This window comes from Sminthopsis crassicaudata, chromosome 2 (assembly GCF_048593235.1).
Source record: "Sminthopsis crassicaudata isolate SCR6 chromosome 2, ASM4859323v1, whole genome shotgun sequence".
Classification (NCBI taxonomy): domain Eukaryota; kingdom Metazoa; phylum Chordata; class Mammalia; order Dasyuromorphia; family Dasyuridae; genus Sminthopsis; species Sminthopsis crassicaudata.
In genome coordinates this window covers 279876330-279900052 of record NC_133618.1, presented here as the reverse complement: position 1 = coordinate 279900052, position 23723 = coordinate 279876330, and the positions used below count along the sequence as shown (strand labels likewise).

General features: G+C 33.8%; 1 protein-coding gene across 6 annotated transcripts in view; it reads right to left on the bottom strand.

Annotated features, from left to right (window-relative positions):
• Positions 1-280: 280 nt before the first annotated feature.
• The window catches only part of HEATR5A (HEAT repeat containing 5A), a 172557-nt gene continuing 149114 nt past the window's right edge, over positions 281-23723 (bottom strand). For 3 of the 6 annotated variants that reach the window (XM_074289563.1, XM_074289565.1, XM_074289564.1), the window contains exons 33-36: positions 13454-13678; positions 5471-5625; positions 3331-3544; positions 281-1846 (exon numbers count right to left, since the gene is read on the bottom strand). In XM_074289563.1, coding sequence (XP_074145664.1) covers positions 1542-1846; positions 3331-3544; positions 5471-5625; positions 13454-13678 — 899 coding nt within the window. In that variant the 3' untranslated portion in view covers positions 281-1541. Of the gene's footprint in view, positions 1847-3330; positions 3545-5470; positions 5626-12019; positions 12165-13453; positions 13679-23723 lie in introns of those variants that run through there. The other 3 variants (XM_074289566.1, XR_012486423.1, XR_012486424.1) reach the window with 3 other exon arrangements.

Below are 23723 nucleotides of genomic sequence, written 5' to 3'. Positions count from 1 at the left end.
AAAATAAAAGATAATGTATAGTTTACTTCCAAACAACCTATCAGGATTTATCTATTCATTAGAAGGAATGAATGTGCAAACTTTTAGAGGACAAACATATCTTAACTCTTCTATTAAAAAAAAAAAAAGGCTCTCTTATATAAGTTTAAAGTCACTATGAACTTTGAAGCACTTTGAACTGATCTAAATAGAAACAACAAATATTGAGGTTATTTAATCCAATGAAACAAATGAGTCACTGAAAATTTTCTCTTGTGGGTAAAATGACTTAAAATACATCTATGATGAAAAAAAAATTAGCTTTATTTATGTGAATTAGAAAAATTGGTTTCAGTTAGAATTTTGATCAAATGCTTAATTCTGTACATTTTACAATAGTAAATATATACAAAACTTAAAATAATAAAAATACAGTATATCACAGTCTGAGCCCCAGTGTGTTTTCCCAATTCTGAAGGTACCTTTACCACTTCAGTTTTTAGTTGTTAGCAAAGAAATGCTGTGCTTATTTTGACACAGTGCTTGGTTTATGTATAATACTGGCATAGAAGGGGAAAAGTGAGGACTTAGAAAATACTTAAGAGTAGCCAATCTGCTCTTAATGTCATTATATGTCTTCCTATAATAAAATATGTTTCTTATTAAAAATTTATTCATTTTTTTTAAGATGTGATAGTCATTATTAAATTTGATAGTTTTGTAAATCCACAGCTGATCCCCATGGATATGAATTTACATGCATGTCAAACTTATTAATATGAATATATGCAACATACTAAAATGAGGCAAATAATTAGAATTAGAGTAAACAAACTCATTTAAATGACATACCCGATAATTTGAACTGATTAATAAAAAACAAAAACAAAACCACATTCTGAAAAAAGACGTCACTTTGTTAGACACCAAGCTTTAAAAGACACTGCTGCAGAGCCATAATGAACTTGTGTATTTAAATAGATTGGATAATTTAGGCCTTATTATAATTTAATTAAAGCTATCAATATCACCTTAATTATCAGGATTAAGTAGCTTTACAATAACTTATCTTGCTCAAGGAATCCAGTAATATTTAATTTATTTACTTAATGGGGCAGGACTTAAGATTACCATTTGTGATAGATTATAAACTGTAGGTATTTGAACTACAGTTAAATCTATATCTATTATGGCATTAAATATATCACATGTGCTTGGATTGTCAGAAGAAATACATTTCATTTTCTAAAAAAAATAATCATAGATTCTGAATAAATTTAAATTCATGATTTCTTGAAATTCTTAAAAATGATTCTGACAAAGCTTCTGTGCATTCTTATCAATTAAAATTCATGATACATCTTTCATTTTTTAGAGTTTATCTTGAATTGAAAGGTTAGTGTCATGTAAAACAAAAATGTCCTTCATCAAATTCTTTAAAGAATAAATCAGACTTCCAAAGGTATTTGTGCCTAAAACCTTATTCTAATCCTCAAATGGAAATGAAAAGGCACCAACCAATATCAAGTATATGATTAGGATGCTTGCAATTCAAGATGACATTAAAGAAAATTGGTCTTCAACTGAATACTTGAATTTTTTCCAGATTTCGTGATATGTTTAGGGGTTGTCTTGATTTTGATATTTTCCTGATTGCCTTTTATAGCTGCCTCAAGACGGGCTTTCATTGTGGGAGAAGAAGCCATAATATTTTTAAAAATTGATGAATACTGGGGACCAATCTGCATCAGATTCTGCAAAGCAAAGTCATGTAAATTTTTCATTGTGATGGGTGCTGAGCCCAGAGTGTTTTCATCCAAAAGAAAGGAAATAAGAATAGGGAGGATGCCAGCCACCAAGTGAGCACCTGTAAAATGTGAACACAAAACAGGAATCCTACATTCAGTGAACAGTATGTATGTTAATAATGACATGATATTATATAAAATTAATTTTCTTTGGGGGGTACATTTTTATTCCTAAAGGGAGAAAAATAAAATAGCTCTAAATTCTATTCCTAAGATATAATTATTTTTATGGTAAGCAAAACTCTTTAGTCTCTGTCTTTTTCTGTAACTGTTCAGTTTTCCTGATCCCATTCCTTCTCTTGCAAATCTCTTCAAGAGAGATTGTTCCTTCTGCCATCTATTACCAGAGACCAAGTTTGGCATCATATTTCCTTCCCACTGCCAATTCTAGACTTCACCTGTTTCTCTCTTACTCTGACTCACAATCACTTATTACTATCATGGTCAGTTTTCTCTTTGGAAGCCTACAAGGTCTGATGATACTATCTAAATTCCAAGAACATTTTTTCACTTTCCTTAATGACTTTTTATATCAAGATCACCGCTTATTCTGTCCTCAGCTAATCTCCAAAAACTTCAGTAGATGCCAGGATGACATTCCTAATATTTAACTTTATAATGACTCAACCAACTTCTAGTCTTCAGCTAGCTAATTTTCCTTCTCTTTTACTGCCAAATATCCAGAAAGCACTATCACTGCTGCTTCTACTTTCTCACCATTTGCTTACTCTTCTTTCCCCATCAATGTAGCTTCTTTATCCATACCTTCAGAAGAGTTTCTCAACGATCACCAGTAATTTCCTGAATATAAATTAATGCTTTTTTCTTATTCTTTATTTTTTAACATCTGCAAAATCTAACTCTTATTTCTTGATACTCTTCCCCCCTTCCCCCCACTAGCTTTCTTGGCTTCTTATGACTCAAAGAATCATGGAAATAAATCTGGAAGAGAGAATTTAATAACTAATTCCAACACCACCATTTTACAGATGAGGAAACTAAGGCCCAGAGGCTAAGTGGCTTGCCTATAGTCACTGTGGTTGAGCTGGTGTTGGAAACCATACTCTGGGTAGAATTTATATAAAATGCTTTACAAACTTCAAGGTTCTCTATTTTAGTTATCATTATCATCATCATCATAATTGTTGAAATCCAGGATCTTTCCCATGTGCCATGCTTGTTTTTCCCCTTGTTTCATAAACACAATTTCTGACTCCATTTGACAGTTCTGTCCTTTGTCCTGTTCTCTTTTTCTACATTTTTCTCCATGGAGAGAATGAACATTTACTTTTGCATCTCTTTTCTCATGTCACTGATTTTCCAATTTTCCAATCTCTCCTATGAGCTACTTTTTTGTATTCCCTTCAGACCTTAGCACATGACCTTGAACCGAGTAAATATATAATGTTTTCTGGACTGAATATGACATTACAAGGAAGCGATACAATATAACCCAAGTGACTTCTGTTTTCTATTGTTTTAAAATACATCAAAATAAAGATTATAATTATACATAGAAGTAGGGATTGTTGGGGATACTCACGGTGCTGTTCTTCTGCAATCGCCACTAGGGCTTCTAAGACCTTGATACCTTCTTGAATTGCCTGAAGCTCAGCAGCATCTTCAGGTTTTACTTTATCTGTCTCTTGCAGTTTTTTCACAATAGATGATGCTAATGAATGGATGTAAGGGTAGGACACTGCTGGGTTTGGATACTGGAAAATGGAAAGCAGTAGCTGATAGCACTTTATTTGTACCTAAATGAACAAAACATATGGGCAATTACAGTATGAAAGGAAAACAGGTATTACAAACAACAGGGGAACTGTGAGTGGTAGTTTAAAAAAAGTCACCATGAAAATATGATGTGCAAGAACCTAGAAATCAATGTTGATTTTTGAAATCTTTTTTTCAATTTATTTATAGTAGTCAAAGTCCAAGCTCTACCACATATTGAACAAGATATGTTTCCCAAGGTGATCAGGGAAAAAGGAAAAGAACTGATATGTTTGAAAATATTTATAGAAGTTCCCTTTGTGTGGCAAAGAACTGGCAATTGAGGGGATACCCACCAATTAGGGAATGCAAGTTGTTGATACGATTGTAATAAAATAATACTGTGTGTAAGAAACAATGAGCATGTTCATTTTAGAAAAACATGGAAAGACTTGCATGCAATAATGAGGAGTGAAATGAGCAGAACTAAGAGAATGTTATATAAAAACAATAATATTGTTTGAAAGTAACTGTGAATAATTAAGCTCTTTTGTGTAATAGGAATAATAAAATCAGCTACAAAGGAATTCTGAAGAATGCTATCTACCTCCACAGAAAGAACTGATAAGAAGCATGCATAATATAGTTTTACATTTATACATACACACATATGTCAAATGGTAGTCTTATCTAGTGGTGGGTAAGGAGAGAAGGAGGGAAACAGCTTAGCATTTAAAATGTAACAAAAATAAACTAAATTAAAATTTAAGAATAGTTATGATTTGAAGATGTCAAGAAATAGTAGTCAGAAAACACGTTACATATTTTTATAAAACACAGATCTCTTATGATTTAAGGGCTGTAATTGACTGGCTGTGCCAATCTACTTGAAAGTAGTACTATAAAGCTGTTTCATTGTAAAAGGAGGGCATGGGCTACAAAAACAAACTTCTTTTTTTGAGTATATAACTGAATAGCTCTACCCTAAGGGTGGGATGTGTAATTTACATTTCTTCTTAAGAATTAGAATTGATTCTTAAAATTTTTTTTTTGAGGCAACTGGGTCATATAGCTAATAAGTTCCTGAGGCCAAATCTGAACTCAGGTCTTTCAGTCTTTAGGGTCAGTGCTTTCTCCATGGTTCCTTTGTTTTAGAAATAGAATTTATTAATTCCATATGATTAGAAGGTGCTTAAGCTTAGTAAATCTGTAACAACAGTGACTTCTGTATGGAATTTGTGAAATCAATTTCACAGGTAAGCTCGATTCTTTCTTGAGTTATCTGTGAAGTCTGAATGTAAGTCACAAATGATCATTTGTAATCATCTTGAAACAAATTTATTTCAAGTTGTGTAGTGTTCATATTTAAAAAATAGGTAAACAATAAACTTTTCAAAAGTTGAGCCCTAAGACTTTCTAATTATTAGATGAAATTAACTGGTCTTATTATTCAAAAATCAATAAATAAAAGTCCCAGGGTCACATGATCATAGCTCGAGAGGGAAGGGACCCATGAGGTCGTCCCTTTATTTTATGGATGAAGAAATTGGGATCTAAGAAGGCTGAGACTTGTCCATGGTGTAAGTGAGATTTGAACCTGTTTTCTGATTCTAGTCAGTCTTTTTATTGCATCACGCAGCATCTTTCATAAATGTAAGTGGTGCTCCAACCTGAAGATGATTATGAGTTCCTGAAATGTGTCAACAATCAAGATTGGAAAGTCTCCGAGTAGTTGTGGAATTGTCAGGGGAAGGAGGCATAGAAGAGAGAAAGCACTTCTGAGGGAGAACATGCATGAGAGGTAGGGTAGCATGAGCAGGCACAGGTGGATGTGATATGTACCATCAGAAGGAATATGTAAATCAGTGAAAAATCTGGTCTCTTAGAGGAGGAAGGCTGAAAAGTAGTAGACTGGAAAAGAAAATTATGGGAGCTTAACATCATTAGCTGTGATCAAGTAAACTTACTACTGGGTCTTTTAACTCAAGAGCAGCTTTAAACTTCTGTATACAACGTTCCTGCAGGCACTGGATGGTGGTCACTTCTGGACTTGTAGACAAGATAAATACTGTTACGGCAGTAAGCAGGCTGATTTCATCAAACTCTTGCTGTATTCCATCTACTAAAGAGAAATGATCCATTAGAGACAAACTCTGAACACCAAATTCTAGACTTCTGAGGGTCAGAAGGGGCCACAAAAACCACCTTGTCCAAACCCTTCATCTTTTATAGATTAGGAAACCAAAGCTCTCAAGTTCAGTGACTTGATTAAGGTCATGAGCAGAAAGTAGTTGAGTTGGGATTGAATCTTCTTTTTCCTAATCTCACACTCCCCCCCACTCCTGTCCCCTTCTTTTACCTTTCTTCCTTATCTGGTGCTTCAAAATGAACCAGTGACATGAGAATTCACTTGCCCTTTTCCTGTGCATACTACACACATGTTGGAAAGACACAAGGCTGTGTGTGTGTGTGTATGTGTGTGAGAGAGAGAGACAGATAGACAGATTGACAATCAAAAACACTTGCCATGTTGCAGATTAAGATGTGTAAATTATTCAGTTTTAATAGTTTTCTTGAAAAGTACTGCAATACTGTGCGATGATTAGCTGTGAATGACTTTGCTATTCTCAGCAATACAATGATCCAAAAACAGCTTTGAAGGACTTATGATGAAAAATCTATCTCTAGAGAAATAACTGATGAAATCTGAGTGTAGATTGAAGCATATTTTAAAATTTTTTCTTTGGGTTTTTTGGTCTGTGCTTTCTTTTGTAACATGGCTAATGTGGAAATATGTTTTGCATAACTATATAATTTTTATCAAATTGCTTTTCTTCTCAAGGGGAGGGGAGAGAAGGAGGAAAAAGAATCTGGAACTCAAATAGAATTTTTTTATTTTTCATATGTTAAATTTTTAAAATTTTTAATAATAGCTATTAATTTTCAAAATACATGCAAAGATATTTTTCAACATTTACTGTTGTAAAACCCTGTGTTCCAAGTTTTTCTCCTTCCCTTTCCTCCCTGACAGCAAGCAATCCAATATATGTTAAACGTGTGCAATTCTTCTATACATATTTTCTACATGTATCATGCTGCACAAGAAAAATCAGAGCAAAAAGGAAAAAAATGAGAAAAAAAGAAAAAAAAAAGCAAGCAAGCAACAATAAAAAAGCTGCAAATACCATGTTGTGATTCACATTCAGTTCCCATGGTCTTTCTGGATGGAGATGGCTTTCTATATCACAAGTCCATTGGAATTGGCCTGAATCACTTTATTGTTGAAAAGGAACTCAAAAATTTTAATGTTAAATGTTAAAATTGTTTTTACATGTAATTGGGGAAAAATGTCAAATTTAAAAAAGGAAAAAAACAATACATATCAAAATTGTTATTACAAGTAATAATATGTATAATGTAAAAGAAAAAAAAGTACTACTAGGTTCAATTTAATTTCCCAAGTGGAGAAAAACCAGGAAACCAACCCTATGGAAATTGCATTCTATTGTAGATAACTATGAATTGTTGGGACTAAAATTTTTGCTGGATGCATGGAATTAAAAGGTAAAAGTTAGGCAGCTAGAGAGCAATGGATAGAGTGGAAGACTTATTTTCGTGAGTTCAAATGTGGCCTCAGACATTTATTTGATGTGTGACCCTAGGCAAGTCATTAAGCCCCCTGCTTGCCTCAGTTTCCTCATCTGTAAAATGAGCTAGAGAAAGAAATGGCAAACCACTTTGCCAAAAACTCCTCCTCCCCAATCCCAAATAGGGTCAATAGCCCAACACAACTGAAACAAGTGAACAACAATCTTTAAAATTGAAAATTGGAGACATACAATGACATATGTCATTAGCCAAAAAAACCTTAAAGCAGTAATATATACATAAGTCATTTGGGGCTCTTTCCTAAGGTATTTAGAATAGAAGCAAAAGTAAAACCTTTTTGCACTTCAATTTATGTCATACTTAATTTTCATATTCTAATAAATTGTTAGATATGGTTTATTATAAAGTAATATTATGCAGAAATGTTTACTATAAAAAAGTTATGCTAGACCTAGTAATATGATATAAAAGCATATACAAAGTAAAAATTAAATGTTATGAATAAAAAGATGCTATTCTGATAATTACTAACATTTCTATAGCAACTGAACTTCAGGTTGCAAAGTTCTTTATAAATATTATGTCATTTTATCTTCACAACAATCTTATGAGGTATGTGCTACCATTATTCCCAATATGCGGATGAGGAAACCGAAGCAGACAGTTTAAGGTAACTTTCCTAAGATTGTCCTAATCTCAGTGATCTGTGGTTTATTACTTCCTTCAGGAAATACATAAAACATCTCTTAAAATGATGAAAATAAGCTAATTTTAAGCTGCTTTTATTATATCATTAGTGAACAGGGAACAAAAGAGGAACTTGAAATTTTCCTGGTAGGGTTGACATATCAACTTAGGGATCTAGAAGAGACTTCAGGGGTCATCAAGTCTGGCCTTCTCAAAAGAAGGAGAAGCCTAGAAAGCCAGCTGCTAATTAAGCCTTCTGGTTCATTTGTGGCAATTAGGGGTTTGGCATCTTCTAATTTAGATTACTTATACTTGAGAGATGACAGATCAGGAGTTAAAGACAAAAGGTTTCTGATGGTCTCAACAGCTGTAACTACTAAGCTTTTCAGATTACAGATGCCACAAAAGTCAGCTGTCAGCAGGAATAGTTAAGTTAGGTGGGGACACAATAGAGGAGTGCAACTCTAAGAGGTATAGAAGGATAAAGAATCTGCTCCAGTGATCTGTAGAAGCCACATACTTTTTGAGCTTCTGTTATGACTGTTATTAACAAGTAGGTGTAGACTAATTGTAAAGTCTTTCTGTAAGATAGAAAGGTAAAGAGTTTTAAGGAAAACTTTCTGTTTTTTAAACTTGTCAGAGAGGCTGAAGTTTTCTTTGGATGTGAGGCCCTTCCCCTCACTTCAGATGCCATTTTATTAATGGACTCTTGAAAAGCCATCTCAGAACTATTATCTAAGAAAAGAGGCCTCACAGAGGTCTACTTCACCGAGAATAAAAACCAACAACCCCTTGTCCTTCATTCACTAAACAGATCTAAAAAATGCACCAGATTAAAATCATCCTTGGAAAATTCAAGACAAAAAACACAGTGAGTCATTTCTCAGCCCCAAGTTTGACAGAGGGAGACCAAGAAGTGTGTGGACACCAAGGATGAAGATCTTATTAGGTGCAGGGATTGGTTGACCAGCAGGTTCTGAGATCCTAGTTTCAGCACAATAGTGTGTAGGGTACAGGAATAAGTACCAACTGGCACTCTTTTTGTACATTATCCAGGTTTCAGATACAGATTCAAAAAGGACTGACAAATGAACTTGTGCTTTGAAATGGTATTCTAGGGAAAGGAACAGTCTCCATGAACTAAGCAAGGAGTGGGTTAAGTCATAAGCAGCAACTGTATGGCTTGAACCCCTGGAAAGCAGAACAGGGTCTCAGTTCCAGATTCTAGCTTAAAGTCTGAAGAGGAATAACGAGGACAGGAACTCAGATCAAAGCAAAGTCTGTATTTCTGTCAGGAGAGCTTTTTAGATGGTTGACAAGCTGAGTCTGACAAACACAGTGAGCAAAGAGCGCTGCTGCTCAGGCTCAAACTCAGGTCAGAAGCTTTTGGAGAACCCAGATTACAAGGGCAACAATCAGACTCTGCCTTGTATCAGACTATTCTAGGAGTATTAAAGTTTACGAGAATAACTCAATACCTAATACCCCTAGAAAACTATGGTAGGACCATTCCAGATAGCAAGACTCAAATCAGGAAGCAAACTGGAAGGATGAACAAACCAAAAAAGAATCCCAATGTAAAAAAAAGCTATTAAAGTGACTGGGATACTTAAGACACAAAACCCAGAAGAAGAAAATGACCTCTAAATATTTACAAGTACATACATACATATTTAACTAGAAATCTTAGAAGAGATGAAAAATTAAAAAAAAAAAGTTTAAAATGTGTGTGGTTTTTTTTGTTTTGTTTTGTTTTGTTTTTAAAGAAATAACCAAAGTCATAATTAGAGTGGGAAAAAAACTGAAAAAGAAAGGAGACCTATGAGGGAAAAAATGGAAAAGGAATAGCTAGGCATAAGAAGTGCCAAACCTGACCGAAGCAATAAACTTTCTGAAAATCAAAATGGATCAAAGAGAAGCTAAAGACTTTTTCAACAAGAAGAAAACAAAGTCAAAAGACTGAAAAAACAAAAGAAAACAGTATTTCATAGCAAAAACAACTGATAGGGCAAATGGATGAAAGAGAGACAAATAATTGGACTAATTAGTATGACAAAAACTAGATATAGACCAACATCTTACATTATATACCAAGATAAGGTCAAAATAGGTATATGAATTAGACATGGAAGGTAATGGCATAAGCAAGGTAGGAGAACAAGGAATGGTTTATGATATGTAATTAAGGTGTACAAATATAATCTAAGGAGGAAATGGTTGGGGGACATGGCTGATTCCAACCTGATTCTTATCTGAACTAGTTAAAGAAGGGAAGAATACACAAAAATATATAGATACACACAGTTGAGTACAGAAATATATTTTACTCAGTAGGGAAACAGGAAGGAGAGAAGAAGGGAAAATTAAAGTGAGAATAGAATTAAGGAAGCAAAACAAAATCAAAATAATGATATACTAAAGTGCTCATTGCTCCTTTTGAAATGGTATAGAATTGAAAAACTGAAGGGGGTGCCCAAATACTGGGGACAGCTGTCTACATTATGGATATTAAATTAATGGAATAATATTCTGCTGTGACAAATGATGGAGATGGTTTCAAGGAAACCTAGGAAGACCTGTATGAACCAGGAGAACAATTTATAAAATGACACCAATATGGTCAAGACATACAACTTTGAAGGCATTAGGAACTTTTATCAGGATAATGACTAATTAGGGTTTCAGAAGACTAATGATGAACAAAATGCTACCCATCTTCTGTTTGAAATGAAGTGATTAAATAATACAGAATAAGACATCTTTTTTGGAGGGCATGGACAGATGAAGAAATTTGTTTTGCTTAATTATAGAAAATTTATAACAGGGATTTTGTTTTTCTTCTTTTCTCAATGAGGGGGTGGGGAAAGAAGGGAGAGAGGGCAGTTTTTTGATGATTTAAAAAAAAAAGGTGATAGTCTTACGGTATTCTGCCTTGGCCAAACCATATCTGGAATATTGTGTTCCATTTTATATGTCACATATAGATAGGGAAATTAATAGGTAGGAACATGTCCAGAATTGAGACAAGAATATACTTTAGAGAGACCAAGATAGGCTATCTTCAATATTTACAGGACTGTCATATTGAAAGAGTAATCTCATTGTGATTGTTCCAGAGGGCAGAACTAGGACCAGTTCATGGAGATAAGAGGTAATCAGATTTTGATTCAATATACAGTAAAAACAATCACTCAAATAAACAAACAAAACGCCAAAAATCAAAATAATAATAATAATAAAAAAATCACCCCAACCCATTCATATGAATTAGGTTTGTCTGGACAAAGAGAGAGAAAGAAAAACTAGTGAATTTCCATCTCTGGATGTCTTAAAAAAAAAAAAAAAAAGTCCAAATAAATTTATAGTAGGAACACTGTAGAGAGGATTTGTACTTTGGATACAGGTGGAACTGAATGATTTTTTAGTTAGCTTATAACTCTTAATTATATGACTATGACTATATCCTAGTGAACTAGTCTATATGTTTTTTCACTCTTAAGGAGATGAAGTTCTATCAGAATTTTTTTTTATCCTACTATCCCTTTTCTAAAACTCCTATGCCCTTCCCTTCTCCTACTTCTGGGATGAGTGCAAAATCTCTTTAAGGCACTAGTGCCTTTATTGAGTCAGCAATGTCAATGGCAACAACAGTATACCTTTTTATAGTATGCAGGTTAGTTTAATATGACATTTTAAAGTTCTGCAGCATGTTACAACAGTCTGATTTTCTTAAAGACAGATGAATAGGACCATTCTAAAACTTGTGGGTTTTTGGCCCATATTTCTAGAATAATTTGTGGTCCTGACAAAGCATTTACTATCTTAACAAATGAAGAACAAAAATGTAAAAATATTATTTTTGACACTTTAAATAATGTTCAGGTAGAGCCATAAAAGCAATTTATTTGTCATCTGAAGTTGTTAGAAACTGGAGAAAGATTAATAGTTCTCTTATCTATACTTGGATATGATAAAAATTTCAAAGGAAAATGCAATTAAATTTAAGAGAAAAAAAACAAGACATAAAATAAATTGAAATATATATTAATCTATATTACTCTGACTATGCCCCCTATCACAGTTTTTCTGGATAGCTGATAAAAAAGTACAGGATATACTGCACAAAAGAGCAACATGCCCCATGTAAAAATGAGAGTCAGATGTAACTAATTTTGCTACTATTAGGCTAGGGACAAAAAGACACATGACTGAGTAAATACCGTGTTACGATCAATCCTTTGTTGGGTGAATTCATAGATGATATAGATTGATTCTAGTCAAAGAAGTTGCCTGTTTTACTGTTTTTGGAGAACCTGATGTCAAAGCAGGAGTAAAACCCACTTTGTGGTTTTCGCCTCCATCAATCTATGAAAATCAAAAACTTACTGTCAGTCAGTCAGTCTTCCTTAAATGATTCTAGCTTCCCCCCCCCCTACCTATCCACTGACTTTCAATAAAAATGATTTTTACAAAACCTAGAAGATTTTCTGGGACAGGGACTTTCTCTAATCTATATTTTGTAAAACTTAGCATCTAGCCTAGTGTCATTTAGTACAATTAATGAATAATTTTTTAATGTTGCTGCTGAAGAAATTACTCATGTGCTTTTATTCCTACTCATACATTCTTTTCCCATTTGAAATCTTCACTAAAAATAATATGAATGTGGGTATTACCCATAATGAGTTTAAAAATATGGTTGTGCAGTTACTGTATAATCATGGAGTCATTCTCTTTTAAATTGTATTAATAACATTTTTATTTAAATGAAAAAATTGAATTTTAGTACTGGATTTAAGATTTTAAAACACTTTTGAATGGTTAGAAAAATTATTTCTTTAAAGCAGGACTTTAAGCAATTTAACTATTTAAAAGAAAGCAAAATACCATATAACTAAAGTAGACTAAGTAACATAGACTTCATAAGTATCAATACTTGAAAAGTAACCAGTTTAGCTGAATAGTCTGGAACCAAAACTCAAATATCAAGTCAATAAGTTATATCCAACAGAAACTTTCATTTTTAAAGCAAAGCAAAATTTATTTTTTGGTTGGAAAGTTATTATACTTAATGCCATTCTATTAACTTCAGAATGCAGAATGGGATACTTAGGTAGAAGAATAGAACAATAATGTAACCTGACTTCAGTGAGAGGGAGCTAGCTTCGATAAATGCTATATAAGATGATAATGGGATGGAGTGAACTCTGAATTTTATATGGCAATGCTAGAGCAGGGACAATTTTCTAATATACTTAAGAGCTTAAAAAAAATGCTTAAACAGCTGCAAATGAAAACCACCAAAGAAAAAAAAGTAAACTGAACCCTGATGGACAGTGATTAATCAGTCATGCTGGATAATGCTTCTATTTTTATTAAACCTACTCAGCTGCTCCTCAACACAAGACTGCATGACATTTAGTTCCTGTAAAGGTTAAGGATTAAAGTAACATGCGGATAATTATGTTCTTAGCTCCCTACCTACATGTGGCTATCCTATGGAATACATATCCAAGAAATATAGACAGTTATATGAAAAATTTCAGAATTTGTTATAATTTTAATAAATTTAAGAGTCACAGTGAATTATGTAATAGATTATCTTAAAAAGAAAACTGGGCAAAAGTTTTGTTTAATGACAAAGCCTTAATTACCTGGATCCCAGCAGTCTAGGATTGTTGTTAAAGCACTTCGAAGAAGGTCAGTCCAAGCAGTGTGACTCTTCTCTGCTCGAGCCAAGGGAGATGACAATATTCCTTTCAAGGCTTGTAGAGCAGCTCCAACAGTATAAGACAACTGGCCTCCAGGTAATCTCACAGCAGTTTCTCGGAGAACCCCAATTATAAGGTACAAAATAGTAGGGAGAACTGAAATGCTTCCTGTAAGATAAAATGCATTTTTCTACTTTAAATTTCACATATTTAAAGTATGCCTAAAAAGCCACACCAATACATTCCCTTTTATCTCTAACTCTCTGATCCAACCAAAGGATGTAGCAATAATTATTGCAAGTTAAGATATTAAAGGATTTTAATTGTAAAGATTAATGATATGAACTTCTAAAAGTATCTTTAACAATGTTTCTAGTATAGAATTTAATTTTTCATATTATACTTGGTGTTTTAAAAATATGATTTATCTAGTCTTTGGTTAAAAAAGGGTCTAAAAGTTGTGAACTTCTTAAGAAAAGAATTAAATCACCTCTTTGGAAAAATCAGAATTGATAGTATTAAATGCCATTACTTATCTCCTTGAGTGATGTTTTATCTGCATTTAATATATTAGTCGAAAATTTGACATAATGGAAAGATCACTGATTTTAGAGTTAGAAAACCAAGAGTAAAATCCTGTTTCTGTTACTACCTGCATGATCTTGGACAATAATTTAATCACTGTGGGCCTCAGCTTCTTATCTGTAAAATAAGCAGCTAAGTCTGGGTACACAGTAGATGCTTAGTAAATGCTTTCTGACTTGACTTTCAGCTCTAAAACTGATTCTATGAACCAGTAAATCTTTATAAAAAAATAAAATTCATCAAATATATGCCATTTAGTAATTCATTTTAAACCAACATGACATTTTTATTCATAGATTGTTTTTGTAAGACTTGTTATATATGTGCTTGGCATAGATACTTACAATCTAGTTTTAAAAATAGGTCACACACATATGATTGAGGTTTATTTACTTGATCCTTAGATGGCAGTGAGACTATGATTAAAATCTCAATCTTTGTTCTACTTAAGGAAAGAAGGAAAAAGCAGATGATTCTTTCTATGGGCAATATATCATGGAAAGGAAATGCGGCTAAATTATCAGAAAGAAACCAACTGTAGTTTGTGAGAAAATGAAACTACAGCTTTGTGCTCTGTTTTCAACTGTGATGACAGAACCTTCATGATCAGTGATGCCAGTCAGTTAAAGTAATAATCAATCAACAAACATTTATTTATTAAGTGCTCACTATGTACAAATAACTGTGTTAAACAGTAGGTATACAAAAAAAGGCAAAAGCCAGTTTTGCTCTTAAGGAACTTACAGTATAACAGAGAAGATGACATGCAAATACATATATACAAAGTTATACACAAGATAAATAGAAAATTTAAAGGAAAGGCACTATAAGCAAGAGGGGCTACGAATAGGGGCTTCCTGTAAAAGAAGGAATTTTAGTTGAGTCTTGGAAGCCAGGGAAGTCAGTTTTCATAGTAGAGGTGGAAAAGCATTTCAGGTATGGGGCATAGTGAGAGAGCATGCCCCGAGGCAAGAGATGGAGGGCCTTCTTTAAAGAACAGCCAAGAGGCCAATGTCTTTAAATTAGAGTATGTGGGGGGAAGTAGGATACAAACAGACTAGAAAGGTAGGAGACTGTGTTATAAAGAGCTTTGAATACCAAATAGAGCATTCTTTATTTGATGCTAGGGGTGACAGGGAGCCAATAGAGTTTATTTAGTGGGGGGGGGGAAGGGGAATGACATGATCAGTACCTGTGCTTTAGAAAAATCACCTTATGATGAATCTGAACGGAGGATAAGTTGGAGTAGGGAGAGACTAGAGGCAGGCAGACCCACTAATAGATTATTTTAACAGTCCAAGCCTGAGTGATGAGGATCTACTCTAGAGAGATAGTAGTATCAGAGGAGAAAAGGGATGCTGCAAAGGTGAAACTGACAAGGCCCTTGGCAACAGCATGAATAAGAGGGATATGAAGAATCTAGGATGACTTCTAGATGATGAGTCTGAAGGATTAGGAGGATAATGTTGCCTTCTTTAATAATAGGGGAGATGGGGGGGAAGTTGAGAGGTAAAGATAATTAGTCATTTAAACAAGTTGAATTTACAATGTGGACTAGATATCCAGTTAAAGAGGTCTGTTGGACATGTGAGATTGGAAGAGCAGAGAGGCTGGGGCAAAGTAGATTTGAGAATCAGCACAAAAATACTGCTGATAAGCACACTAATTGAAGGAATATAGACTAACTGAAGGAGTATAGAAGTAGAAGAGTTTAAACACAGCCTTTAACTTTGGTTAAAGGGTGTAATCTGGAGGAGGATTCAGCAGAGAAGAAAAAGAAGTCAGAGAGATAGAAGAAACACTGGGAGAGAAGTTATTAGCAGAGAAACTGATTAGCAGCATCAAAGGCTACAGAAAAGTCCAAGAGAATAAAGATTGTTAAGAATTGTTGAGAGGATCCCCTGAACTTGTCTTTTAAGTTGCCATATTTTCCAGAAACTCTGGACCCAGAGCATGAAGGAAGCCGTGTGTCAAGGACAAAGCTCCTCCTGAGTTGACATAATTTGTTGTTGCCCCCTAAAATGGACTCCTTGTATCCCTTAGCAGGCAAGACAGGTGACAGCTAGGTGAACTTGGGTTCCTTTGCCAATAATCAGACCTTTCTATCTTCATAGTCTCGTGATTGCCAAGAGAGAAGAATGGGCTTTTGCTATGGTCTTGCTCTTCCCCTTTAGAAAGGCTTACTATATCTTTCCCACTCATGCCATGCTCTTTCCTGTTTTCTCCTCCTTCTATTGTTGTGCTGTCATAAACATACAAAATTTTGTAAAGACGGTGATCCCTTTGGTGTCCCCTTGCATGTTCATTTCTCTTGTAATAAACCTGGTTTTCATACAAGTCTTGTATGTTGTGATTGCCTATTAACAAACAATGGGAATGATGGATTATGTATAATGAGAGAAAGTGACTGGCACCCAGGATCCAAATCTAGGGCTAGACACTCGCATCTTGTATGGGGAGTTTCATTTCTTCATTAATATGCTGAATTCCCTTCTCTTTCACTTGAATTTCTCATTACAAGTCAGAAAGCAGGTTGTCTACTTTCTTATAAAGGTAAGCCTTATTTGGTTAAGGATATTATCCCAATTGATGCAGAATTGAGAATCCAGTTTGGATTAATGGGTTGGATGTTTAAATAAAGATAATCTTTTCTAGGACAAAATTAGATTTAGTTATTCCTAGGTTGGAAGATTTGGCCAAAGAGGGATTTGGGAGGAGCCCTATTATAGGTTATATGGCCTTTGGGATGGCTGAAGGGGGCTAGGTTTTGGGAAATGGGAGCCTCCTATTTCCAAGGTGATTGTTGAGGTGATGCAGTCAAAGAAGCCACATTCTTCTGAAATAAATAAAAAAATGCAATATCTAAACATATGTTATGAATTGGAAATAAAAAAGTTTAGGGTTGTCTTTGTTTCTTTCTGTCTATGTGTTCCTCATAGGTACTAATGTGTCCAAAGATGGCTTTGTTCCTCCATGGGTCAAAGCAAATTTCACAACTATATGGCCTTAAAACCTGTAGGTATTTTTTTGATTGGCAAAAATGTTCATTTTAACTTGATTTATAGATCTAAAGCCTAAACTAGCAAAAAAAATTTTTAGCACTGCTAAGTTGTTTGTATTCTTGTGTCTTTACTTATGTCTCTGTGTCTTGTTAACCAACTTAGATTTTTAGAAAGATTGTGTTTACTACATTTCTGAACCATGGTCAAGCTCTTTCCACCTCCCCCCTTTCCTTTTCCTATTTCCTCTCATTCCCCTCACGATGACTACCTTATTGTTTTATAGCTAGAGAAAATCATTATAGAAAGACAGGTTTGAGGGCTGTGTTGGTGAAAGTTTCAAACCTTAAACTTTAGGATTGGACTGGCACTTAATCCTCACTTGATTCATGAAAAGGGGGAAAGTCTTTGTGAATCAGGACACAACCAAAAGTAACTGAGTTTAACTGGAATATCTAGTTTGGTATTTAGGGAATCATACAAATTAAAATTAAGCATTGATCAATGTAATTTTTTGGAATTGGTATATATTGTGAAATTGAAAATCTTGCTATAAAATGTGAGACTCCTCTTTATTTTATCATAGCTTTCTGTATTTGAACCTCAAGAAATGTCTTGCTCGTTTATCCATACAAGAGGAGCTTATTTCTGAAAGTAACGTGAAAATGCTTTGTTTCTGCTTTTATGAATATATAAATAATATGAATAATTATAGAATAATAATTCTATGAATAATATGGAATCTAATCTGACCATTACTTGAGTAAAGTAAATTTTGTAAACTTCAGAGATTTTTGTAAGAGCTAACAGCATCTTAAAGAATTTTTGGTGTTTCTATTTCTTAGTAAATTACAAATGTTAATGATTAATTCAACAGTTAATAACCAATATTTGTACCTTATGTATTAAATTCTTTATTAATAGGTTGTTTTATTTACCACTGCATATTAACATTTTAAAGGAAAATATATGGAGAAAATAAAATAATAGATGGCATAAGGGAAGAATCTAAAAGTAATAAGGAAAGTGTGGATCTTTTTATGAAAGATAATTTAAGTATGTTGACAGAAAGGGTAGAGAAAGTTTTGGCTTTTTTTAAGAGGGAAGGTTGTGTGAAATGTCATGTGTTTATTTTAGTGGGAACTATAATAAAAACTGCTGCTTGAGTTGGAAGTATATAAGAAGAATTTAGAGAGAGCTATGAATAAATTGATAATATAGATTCTGAGATTGTGAACCCAGATTTGAACTAAATTAAAATGTGCTCTTAAATGTGATAATGAGGCAGATCAAATCCTTATATCAGATTGCCACTTTTATTATCTTTGGCAGTGGATTGGCTGGAAATAGTGGACCCTACAATATAGCATAATGTTTGAAATGAAGAGCATTTGTATAAAACATGCTATATTATTAAAATATTAAAATCATTACCCAAGATTCTGTGTAAAACCATTTGGAACACAGATAAAGTATAACTGAATTCAATCTTGTCTCATTTTAAGTGATATATGTCTTTCCAAATTTGATGTTTAAGTCAGAATTATTACACTACTTGGCAATAAGATAAATTGGGAAGAAGCATGGATCTGAAACTTGTTTACTGGGTGACTTTCAGCATCTCAGTTCACTTCACATGACTGTTAAATGCCTAGTACAATGTCTGGCACAGAGCAAATACTGTAAATGTTATTATTAGTTCCTTAAATAGATGTGATTACTTTTTGATATCATATTTAATAACTTTATATGGGATTTTGGATGTTATCAGCATACAATGCTATTGGTGATAAGATGCCTGATTTTCTGTATAATTTGGAAATGCATTCAACTGGATTGAAGTCACCTTTTTAGTAATGGGCTTGTTTCAAATTTCAAATATATTGTTTATGATTTGTTTTCTAAATTTTTTATATTGTGCAAATTAGTAAACTTTTATATCACTTATGTCAAGTAGCTTTTTAAAACTTGGATGTTATTAGATATGACAAAAGAAACTAAAAGATAGAGGAAAAATTGTTTAAAACCAGTTATACTATTTGCCTTGCTAATGTTGTTTTATACTGTTTTGAAAATGCCATTACTGGATATTTCTATCTTTGCCTGTAGTTAAGAGGGAGTTACATTTATTAAATTTACAACTATTTGGTATAATTTATGAAAGTGTAAGAGTGTTTTAACTAAGTTATTCTGGGCTACTGCCATAATGTTAAAACCTAAAATTGATAATCGAGTATTGTCTGAAGAAAGGAGGGGATGAGGTGAAAGCCTTATCTGGAATGGTTCTGCTTATTCAGAGCAGTCTGCCTTGGGGTTTGAAGGTGTGTAGCAAGGTTAGTTTATTCTATCTTGCTTGGGGATGGGGATGGGGATGGGGATATCAAAGAACATAGCCTACAGCATACAGTAGCTCTAAGGGTAGATAGGATGGACAGGAAAGAGAGGTATCAGGCTCAATCCTTCTCAGTTGATTCCCCTCTTTTCGTAAACTTGCCAGGTTCCTGGAAACCAGTTGTGTGGGCAAGATCATTGGCTCTGGGAAATAAGCTAGTTTTGGTTGTGGAGTTACTAAATAATGAACTTGGCTTGCTGAGGATTTAAAAGTTTATGTATAATATAGAAATGCTTTCTAATGATTGCTCTTTACAACAGAACAAATTTAAACTTGAAAAAGAAAAGAAAACCAATGAAGAATGTTAAGTGAAATTTCTTACATATGTTTTGAGTCCTGGTAAACTTTATTGCTGATTGCAACTCCATGAGAGGAAAAATAAATATTTGCAACCTTAAGCTGTGATTGGTGAAACTTGCCATTTGAGGTAAAAGCTCTGATACAACTGATAATGTTTTGAGTTTTGAATTCAGGCATAATTGTCTGATGGATCACTAAGTTGGTAATGTACTATTTGAGGGAAATGCCACAAGGTACTCAGAGGCAATGTAATCCTCATGAGATAGAAGTTTGTATCTGGGAAAAAGCTGAGAAGTCTTTGGCCTAGCCTAAAGTGGGAACCTTCAGGATCAGTTTCCCCATTATGCTACTTCTGAACAGGAATGTTTCCCACCTGGCTATTACTGAAATCTAGCTACAACGTGGAATTGTTACTGCATTGTTGGTTGTCAACTATGACTCTTATTGAGTCAAACAAAACTAAAGATGCTTTATCCTGCCATAAATGTGTTGAGTATAGCTAATTTCTATAATCTGAGCGAATGGTCAATAGAAGACAAAGGAACAATACAAGACTAAAATCTTGCTGTGTGGTTATTCCATATCCCAAACAATTAGATAAATTAATATATAGGCTTGTCATATGCCTGCTGATGTTTATATAGTTATATGTAACATTAAATCCCTGAAGTAGCTTACATTCTTTCTGAATAACATGAGAATAATTAGACAAAGATCAAAAGAATTTGTGAAACAAAAATGCAAACATGGTGTTATATCATCTTCCCATGGACTAAGGCTGGAATACATCTGAGCTACTATAATAAAATGTAGTAAGATTTGAACTATTCAATCTTGAATTATAATCTCTTCTATATGCTAAATAATGTAGTAAATGAGTATTTGGTCTAGTCATCTACTAGATATAGATGCCTATTTAAATGAGGTCCTTAAAGGTTTCAAAATGATGCAAGAATAATTTGGAACTGATACAAGTGTTTGTGGCACCTAGCTGTTATTCTATTAATTACTGAAACTAAATCAGAAACACCTTCCATTTGGTTTGAATAGGAGAATTTTAGTGCAATCAATTTTCTTAAAGGGGTATAACTTATGGAATATTTTGTGTTACATCAATGGATAAGTCAACTTTATTCAAGTTTATTACCAATGTGGAAATAATAATTCCTTTTTTTTTTTTTTTTTTTTTTTTTTTTTGAGACTGGGGTTAAGTGAGTTGCCCAGGGTCACACAGCTAGGAAATGTTAAGTGTCTGAGACCAGATTTGAACTCGGGTCCTCCTGAATTCAGGGCTGGTGCTCTATCCACTGTGCCACCTAGCTGCCCCAATAATTGTTTATATTGCATGTGCTATGGTACAAATTGTATTTGGCAACTAAGAGATCATTAGTAATTTTGGAAAAAAGCAGTTTTGACGGAATAATAAGGTTAAGAAGCCATATGTAAAGGAGTTAAGAGAATGGGAATAGCAATAGTAGAGGCACTCACTGCAGACAAATCTAAAGTGAACTCAGTCAGAATGCTTGCAAGATTTTCTCCATCTTTGTTCAACATAATATATGTAAGAATGAAGGAAGGAGATAGTGGGAATTATTCAAAGTTGGGGCTTGGTTAGGTGTTGATTGGTTATATAAAGGGGATAGGATTAAAGAGAAGACAGAGCAGAATTGAATTGGTTAATGAATAGATCAAGATGGGGAAAAAAGGAGAGGATGGTTAGCACAGGGGAGATTGCCTGAGAGAGAATTGAGAGGTTAAGGGTACAGTGCAGACAAAAAGTAGGTGTTTTAAGGGAAAGCAAAGGGAGAAATAAAAAGCCAATAATTTATGGTCAGATAAGGAGATTTTAGAATTTTTGAGAGAAGTAGTATATTTGTCAGTGACAGAAAGATCAAGATCTCTCTGTGTGTGATTATGGTTTGAGTGGGGTAGAAGAGTAGCCCATGGGAAGTGAGTAGGTTGAGTAATTAGGATGTTGAGAGATTTGTATATTTAAGTTCCCTAGTATGTGGACAGGAGATAGGAAGAAGAGAAAAATGTAAGCCATATTTTAAATTTCATAAAGAAGGAAGGTTAAAAAGAAAGAGGATAAGAAACTTGAAGCACTCTAGTTGCTGTTGCTGTTATTACCACTGTCACTTGGTGCCAGATTGGCTGAGATGTTGGAAAAAAAGCTATGTGGAGAGAAAAAATATAGGTATCCTGTTAGCCAAGAGCAACAAAGGTAACATTCCTCTTCTACCTCTTCTTCTAAGGAGTAGGTTTTCAAACTAAAGTTTGTTTCTACTTTTCTAAAGTTTATTTTTGCATGTCTTTCTACCCACAGGTAAAGACTGTGCATTTAATTTGCTCAAAGGCAGCCAAAAAGAAGACTAAATTCAGCTACCCAGAGAAAGAAAGAAAAACCTGTACTGGCAGGAATTCTTTGGGCAACATCAATCAATCAAAACCAACAATTAAGCCTTTGGGCACCATTCTAAGCACTGAAGACTCAAAAATAGGTAAATAAACTAAAGAAGTTCTTACTGATTAGTTATTAAATCCCCTCTAAGCAGAGATTGGATCAAATATTTCACTGATCACAAATGAATCAAAAGTATGGTGGGAAGAAGAGGAAGCTTTTTCAGGATGTAGGGATCTTATGCAACTCTTTGCCTTTGGTCTCTTCAGAAGAAATTTAAATAGCCTTATCTCCCCAGTCCCAGAATCTCAGGAAAGCAGTGATTTTTTCAAGGACAGGATTTTTTCCTGAAGGGAAGAGATGAGAATGGGGATCTAGCCACAGGAGTCAGAGGAGCAGCTGATTTTCCTCTTTAGCTAAACAGTTTCATATCACTGTTAAGCCATATGTAAAGCAATTAGAGAACATAACAGTATAAATTTAGAGATTATGACAGCTTAATTGTGCTATTATAGATAATAGGTACAATAGGAGTTAAATAAAGCAAAGATTACTATGGGGTTTCCAATTATAGGGATAATCATTTTGACAATTTGACAAACAGTTAAGATATTGTGCTGGGCACTCTTGAGTATACAACTTAATAAATCTTTATGGTTCAAGGAGATTAAAAATGAGAAGAGGAAATAAAGCAAATCAGAAGAAGAGATGGACAGAAGTGGTAAAATAAAATGATATGAGAGTTCTATAAGGGAGAGATTATTTTCAGTTGGGGAAATCAGGAAAAATGTTTCATTAATGAAGTAACAAGGATTTCAAGAGTCTAGAAATGTGTGTTAGAATGACCATCATTTACTCTGTATATAGCTTCTACACCTAGTTATTTGAATTCTGTTTCACATATTATGACACACATTTACTCTTTGAGAGTAGAGGCTGTTTTTGTTTTTTTGGCCTTCCCCAGTCCTTAGCAAAGGGGGTTTAATAAATTTTTCCTGAATGAAATCCAATACAATACTTGTCAAAATACTTCTTTGTAGAAGTACATACAATCTTATCGAAATTTATATGGGAAACCCCCCCCCCCCATATCAGCGATTAGTGTGGAAAATAGAAAACAAAGCTGCCAAAGGTGAATCTGCATGTTCAAAGCAGCTATGGCCAAAATAATGTGAGATTTGGCATAAAACAGAAAACTAGATCAATAAAACAGAACAGGGAACCCAGAAGAATGAAATATATATACAAACTTGGTGTCTGATACATATACAAAAAATAAAAACTTGGGGAGAATTTATTATTTAACAAAAGTATTTGGAAAAATAATATGCTAAAAATAAATTTACATGTCAGATCATGTAATATTATAAGTGTGAACAAATCATTGACTTAAATCTTTTTTTTTTTTTTTTTAAATCTACAAAGGGGTAGCTAGATGGTGCAGTGGATAGAGCACCAGCCCTGAAGTCAGGAGGACCTGAGTTCAAATCTGACCTGAGACACTTAACACTTCCTAGCTGTGTGACCTTGGACAAG